Genomic DNA, 7162 nt, shown 5'->3' with positions numbered 1-7162 from the left:
GTCAGATTGGTTCACACATGACATACCTATGATGCAATAATTTAAATTCATAAAAGTAGGGCGGTTCAAGGACTTGAAAGGTCTAAAATAAATTTAAGAATAAAACCTTTTATTTACTCATAAAATAGTTTATTAAAATTATTACTTTTTTATTTAAAATTAATTTTTTGGGTTTTTTGTGATGCAAAATTATCGATTAAATTGTCGTAATTAATTTCATTTAACATTTCTTTTTTAATAGACAATAAAGAGAAATTTTTTTAAGTTTCTTTAACTATTAACTGTTAAATCTCTTTTTTCTAAACAAAGCTATAATTTTGGTGAAGAGTTGTTGCTCATTAATTGTTACGTACGATATCAATAAAAAATTAACAGTTACTTATAATATTTTAATTAAAATTTATTTTTAAATATAATTTTACAATAATTTTTTTTAAAATTATATTAGTACTAAAAAAATTTTGCAGACTTTTTTTTTTCTGGAAACCTTAAACTTTTGTTTCGGCTGCTTAGGCCTTAAGCCGGTCTGAGTAAAAGAAGAATAACGTTTTATGATGAGTTATACATAAATTCTCATCTCAAAGGAAAATGAAACCTCTAATTAGTTCGACAACGTTTCATGCAGGCAAATTGACCCATTGGGGGTTTTATTACAAACTATTTTTCGGAATGGGGTTGTTTGTAAAGATTTTCTAATGGGGGGCTGTTTTGTACGTGGAAGATGCCACCATGCATGCATATCGCCAGCATGAATGGCGAGATGCAGGTGAAAGGGGACTTGCCATTCCTTCTGGCGATTTGGGAGGGGACTCGCCATTCCTTCTGGCGATTTGGCATGTCTATGTCGCCATTAGGTCTGGCGATTTGACTTTGACGCGAAGAAGACACAGACTTGTGTGCAAAAGAGATATGTAATACGATTTTTTTTAAGAAAGAAATACGCTTAAAAAAATGTCATATAAAAAAGGAAACATTAAAAATATGCTTTTTTAAGAAGGAAATACGCTAAAAAAAACGTTATTTGATTTAATTGCTATAAAAAAGGAAACATTGGAAATACGCTTTTTTTAAGGAGGAAATACGCTTAAAAAAAGCGTCATTTTATTTAATTGCTATAAAAAAAAGGAAACATTGAAAATATATTTTTTTTAAGAAGGAAATACGCTTAAAAAATGTCATTTTATTTAATTGCTATAAAAAAGGAAACATTGGAAATACTTTTTTTAAGAAGGAAATATGCTTAAAAAAAGCATCATTTTATTTAATTACTATAAAAAAGGAAACATTAGAAATACGATTTTTTTAAGAAGGAAATATGCTTAAATAAAATGATGTTTTTTTAAAAAGGAAATACGTAACATTGTTCAAAATATAGAAATACGTACTCTTTTTTATTTAAGTGTATTTCCTTCTTAAAAAAATCGTATTTCTAATGTTTCCTTTTTTATAGTAATTAAATAAAATGATGCTTTTTTTAAGCATATTTCCTTCTTAAAAAAAAGTATTTCCAATGTTTCCTTTTTTATAGCAATTAAATAAAATGACATTTTTTAAGCGTATTTCCTTCTTTAAAAAATATATTTCCAATGTTTCCTTTTTTATAGCAATTAAATAAAATGATGCTTTTTTTAAGCGTATTTCCTCCTTAAAAAAAGCATATTTCCAATGTTTTCTTTTTTATAGCAATTAAATCAAATAACGTTTTTTTAGCGTATTTCTTTCTTAAAAAAGGCATATTTTTAATGTTTCCTTTTTTATAATAATTAAATAAAATGACATTTTTTTAAACGTATTTCTTTCTTAAAAAAAATCGTATTTTCAACATATCTCTTCTGCACACACAAGTCTGCGTCTTCTTCACGTCAAAGACAAATCGCCAGACCTAATGGCGATATAGACATGCCAAATCACCAAAAGGAATGACGAGTCCCCTCCCAAATCGCCAGAAGAAATGGTGAGTCCCCTCCCACATGCATCTCGCCATTCATGTTGGCAATATGCATGCATGGTGACATTTTCCACGTACAAAACAGTCCCCATTAGAAAATCTTTACAAACAACCCCATTTCGATAACGTTTCATGCATACCGCAAACAATATTTCTGATACCACGTCTTATAATTAAGCCAACCGTTGGAGGCAACAATTATTGGTCGAACACTGCAGGTTGGGATCAACACGCAAGCTGTCCCTGTAGCCTAGCTAACGTGGTTGCGTTTTATGTGATAGTAATATTTAATTCAATTTTACATGTTTAGTTAATAATGTATTTCAATTTTATAATTTTTTATTAATGTATTCGAGATAATAGGTTGTATATAAATAAATATTTAACAAGCTTTGAATTATTTAATTGAATGAAAAATATTCATTTAGTAAAACAACGAAATGAGTATTAAATTTTGAATATTAAAATTAATTCATCTATTTATTTATAAATAGAAGAGATGAAATTACAATAATGCATATGTCATATCCAAATTTTTTTAGTAAAAATTAATTTTCAGTTAAGTCGGTAAATATTTTACATTGATAATATTCATTTAGTAAAACAACGAAATAAATATTAAATTTTGAATATTAAAGTTAATTCATCTATTTATTTATTTATAAATGGGAGAATCAAATTACAATAATACATATGCCATATTCAAGTTTTTTTTATTAAAAATTAATTTTCAGTTAAGTCAATAAATATTTTATATTAATAATATATATATATATATATATATATATATATATATATATATATATATATTTAAAAAAAATAACCTCTCATCAACCATCATACTATTCAATAAATTTTAATTGAATAGTTATATTTTAAAACACACCATATTAAATTGAAAGTTACATTTAAATTATATATATATATATTTGTATTAGTCTAACGTTATTTCACATCTCATTCATATAGGTAAAAGTTGCCATAATATATACTTTTTAAAATATATATGAATAATTTGATTGCATTTTTATTTTTGTTCAATTTTAATAAAATTCGAGACAAACAAACTAAGATAACGTGAAGTTATAATTTAATAGTTATTTTTACGTGAAAATTTATAATTTAATAGTTAAATTGATAAAATTCGCATTATTATTAATTTTGACGTGTAAAAAACTGTTCATGTAGAATTTATTTTTGAAATCTATAAAATTATATCTTTACTTTTAAATAAATATTTTTTATTCTATAAAAAAAAATATACTCTTATATTGTAGACTAGAATAGAAATTTGAGAGAGAGAGATTTTACTCTCCTCATTGTTTCAATTATACATTTTCAACATTTTTTCCTTCTCTTTAATAAATGTACATTTTACACTGCTTTTTCAATCAACTAAAATATTTCTTTTTCAACCACCTTAAATTTTCATTTTTAATTATGTTTATTTTTATTTTTTATTTTCTTAATCACGTATCTCTTTAAATTTACTTTCTTTTATATCTAATTCTAAATTTAATTTTAATATTTTTTTCTTAAAAAATGTCAATAATTAAAAATAACCTTATATAAAAATTTAAATTTTTATAAGTTTGAAATATAATTTTTATATAAAAATGTATATTAGTTTCAAATCTTAATTATAATATTATTATATATTTAAAATATTTGTTATAAATATTAATTATATAAATAGGTATTTATTTCCTAGAAAACACAAACTAAAATACTAATCGAACTAAATAAGTACTTATAAAAAATTTAGAAGGCTTTTGATTACAAAAATAATTAAGTTTTAACACACATTTTAATATAATATTTATTACTAAAACCAATTGATTTAAATACACAACTAAATCGAATTCCAATAACTTAAAATTAATTTTATCAGAATCTCTCTTCTTCTTTTTTATCCTAATCTAAATAATTAACATTTTGTCGCTTATGCTGCTCCAAAAACGCATACTGTAGCTTATTCGTGTGGGGATCATTTTCATCGGTAGTACATATCGGAGCAGTATATATGAGGCTGAAAGCATGAAACTGTGAAGTGTCAGATTCTAAAGCTGATATATTCTATTATCAGAAAATATATGCCATCTTTATGGAAAGGGTAAACCAACTTTACACTCGTCTTTAATTAACATCTCTAATCTAATTTTGTTACATGAATAGTTTTCCCTTCATATACATTTTTATCTATTTTTGTGGAAAAATGAAAGGGGTAGCTAGTGTAGGAGTACTAGTAGAGGTGTGGTGGTGTTGAAAGGAAATCTGACTTGGTGGCGCTAGCTTTGTTGCATTTCCATGTAGAGAATTAGCTAAATGTTCTGCCAAGTTGGTGGTAGCTGCAGCTGTGGTGGTGGTGTTATTAGCCAAGTGTGATTGTGTGGCAGAATTTCCAATGATAGGGAAGAAAGGTGCATGAGGCATTGGCATGGGTGGTATTTGGTTTGGGGAACCAAACATCTGAATAAGTCTGCTGTCTGTGATAGCAGAAAGTGGTGGAATAGGTAGCTGTGGTGGCCTGAATCCCATCATGAGTGGCCATAACCCACTTCCCATTGACATTATCTGCATCATTTCATTTCATATATTTAACACATTCATTCATTCAAATTCTAATATTTGTAAATTAAGGCCAAGTCTAGGAAAACATATATAATTTGTACAACAGAAATGTTGGACCTGAAAATTTGCCTGTAACTGAAGCTTTAGGGTCTTCAGATAGTCGATGGCATCGTCTAGCATTGATGCTTTGTCCACCTAGAGACATGTACAAGACACTACTTAGTGAAAAACAAGTGCAAGAAAGTTTAACTAGAAAAACTAGATATACTGCTTAATTACAAAGTTGGTAATAACGAGAACTTATTAGATAGTCTGAGACTATTATATATTCATCTATCTTCTTGGCTAATCTCTACAAATATGTACGTAGTCGCGTTTTTTAATTTATAAGAAATTAAGAATCAACTTGACTACATATCAAAGTAGAGATTAGTCAGAATCATGATAATAAAAAATCATATAATAATTTAATTTCTAGCTGGTAACACAGTAGCATTCACTCAAATTAACGCACATACCTTATTACAGTTGGGAATGAGGTCTTTCAATGTACGCATCTTCTTGTTGATTTTTTCTCTTCGCTTCTGCAAAACATCCACGACTACTTTTAGTTACACGGAATTAGTTAACACATATACGAGCTCTTCATCTTTATTTTATTTTTTCTCAATATATTTTTTAGGGTAGTGTGCTTGATGGAATCTACTACTTTATCATCTCCTAAACATTTTCCTCACCTTCTCAGATAAGTTATGAACCTCAGGGTTCCTGCTTCTCTTGACTCTGTTACCCTCCCTATCTTGCTTTACCATATCTTCAGGCTCTCCATCATTCTGCATCAAAACAAATCCAGGTTCCATGTGAATGATGATAGCATACACGAAGGGCTAAAGAAGGTAAACACAACCTAGGGTTTCACTTCCACTTACATCACTTAAATACGTTGAGTCATCAGTGTCCTCATGTTTCCTGAAACCAAGGTTTGGGTCGTTGGAGGCTCCAAGAGAGCACACAGAAGAAGATGCTAGCAACGGTTCATGACACATGTTAATATTATTATTATTATAAGCTTTTGCTTTGGCTCTAAGTGCTTCTGAGGTTGAGGTTTGACCTTGGGATCTGTGAATTCCAAGAACACCACAGTTATGACCAGCAGCTTCAGAGTGTTCATCAACCGCTGGGGTTGGTAATTTTGTGCTTCTTTCAACAGTTAATGATGTTTGCTTCTGAAAACACTGTGTTTCTTTCGCTGATTTGTCAACCTTGAGCGCTTCAATCTCCTCCACTCTTGCTGGAGATGAATGATTTTTTGTCTGTTGAGTTGCACTGTTTCCCTGATAATTATTAGTAGTAGTAGTAGTAGTAGATTTGAGAAACACTGCAGGTATTGAAAAGTTGGAGAAGTTCACTTTTGCTGGTCTTGGTGTTTGGGTTGAATCTGTTCTTTGTTTCTTGAGCGGAGATGAAGGTAAGCACTGTTGTAAGTGACTATTGCCTGTGGTAACGGGCTTAAGTAAGTTTGCAAATTCTTCATGAAGCTTGCAGGAATTCTTGCTTTCGGAGGATTGACACGAATCTTGGCCATTATTGCTTTGGTGTGAAGAGCTCATGTCAGAGTCCCTTTGTGGTAGAAAGTGATCTTCAAGTGAGTATAATGGGTTTAACCTAGTTCTTTTGTTAATGCTGGCATCTTCATGTATTCTTTCCTCGTTTGTCTTTCGTGATCTGTTTGATGATGAACCTCCTCGTACAACAATCTCACCATTTTCCCACACCAGCTCAAGGAAATCATTGTCATTACTGAAATAAGTAAATCACCTTCTTAGATTAAAATCAAATAAGGAAAAGATAGCAAGGATGAAACACCCTTGAATATATGATACAAATATTTGTAATAAGAATTTAATACAATTAGTACTTACATGGAGGCTACATGGGAGGAGCTTCTTGTCATACCAGAACGGGTGGAGTCAAACATCTTCTGAATCATCATTTGCTTGAAGGAAATTAATTAAGCTAAACAATTGAGCTTGAAATCCTTCTTTGCCTTTGCTTCTAGATCTATGTTGTTTCTGTGTGTGTGGCAGGTAAATAATAGTAGTATTCACTTCCTAGCTAGCTCCTTTTTGTGAGACCCAATAACGCATTTGAAGCTAGCTAACAGATTAAGATTAAGTTCATGTGATCACGATTTGGCACTGTGCACGCACGAATTGTTGAACCCTTTATGCAAAGTAGTAGTACTCAAATAATGGAGATCGCAGTCTGGTGGTTGTTTCTTGTACGAAAGAAAAATCTTGGGGGTGAGGGAATTAATGTATGGTTCTACGAATTAAGACGAATTGGTAATAAATGCTACTAGTCCATGTGGTCTTCGTTGGGGATGGCATACAAGTCATTTCACAATTTAATTCCTAGTACTCGGCGAAATAAATTTTCGGGGATTCCCTCAAAGGTGTCCACAAAATTCATGCAGTTCTCTTTTGTCATTTTATATTATACTGATTAGGTGTCAATCAAGAGAAAGGGGGACCAGCTGCATCATATCCTTCTTTTGCTAGCTCTCAACATTTTTATTCCCCCATTTACCTAATGATGTGATATATCAAACAAATTACTTGTTCCTATTTCTCCTTCAATATG

The 7162-nt window shown here is 29.9% G+C and overlaps 1 protein-coding gene across 2 annotated transcripts; it reads right to left on the bottom strand.

Moving 5' to 3' along the window:
• Positions 1-3999: 3999 nt before the first annotated feature.
• LOC114399143 (transcription factor PIF3-like) lies at positions 4000-6854 on the bottom strand. Of its 2 annotated transcripts, XM_028361269.1 has the most exons (7): positions 6442-6854; positions 5929-6319; positions 5449-5853; positions 5257-5352; positions 5038-5103; positions 4637-4714; positions 4000-4522 (listed from the first exon to the last, which is right to left on the bottom strand). In XM_028361269.1, the coding sequence occupies exons 1-7, from the start codon at positions 6510-6512 to the stop codon at positions 4148-4150; spliced, it is 1482 nt and encodes a 493-aa protein (XP_028217070.1). In that variant the 5' UTR covers positions 6513-6854; the 3' UTR covers positions 4000-4147. The 2 variants fall into 2 exon arrangements, with proteins under 2 accessions (XP_028217070.1, XP_028217069.1); XM_028361268.1 differs by having other exon boundaries at positions 5449-6319; positions 6442-6853.
• Positions 6855-7162: the final 308 nt, after the last annotated feature.

Source organism: Glycine soja, chromosome 19 (genome assembly GCF_004193775.1).
Source record: "Glycine soja cultivar W05 chromosome 19, ASM419377v2, whole genome shotgun sequence".
In the NCBI taxonomy this organism is placed as follows: Eukaryota; Viridiplantae; Streptophyta; class Magnoliopsida; order Fabales; family Fabaceae; genus Glycine; species Glycine soja.
This window is presented reverse-complemented; position numbering and strand designations above follow the sequence as displayed.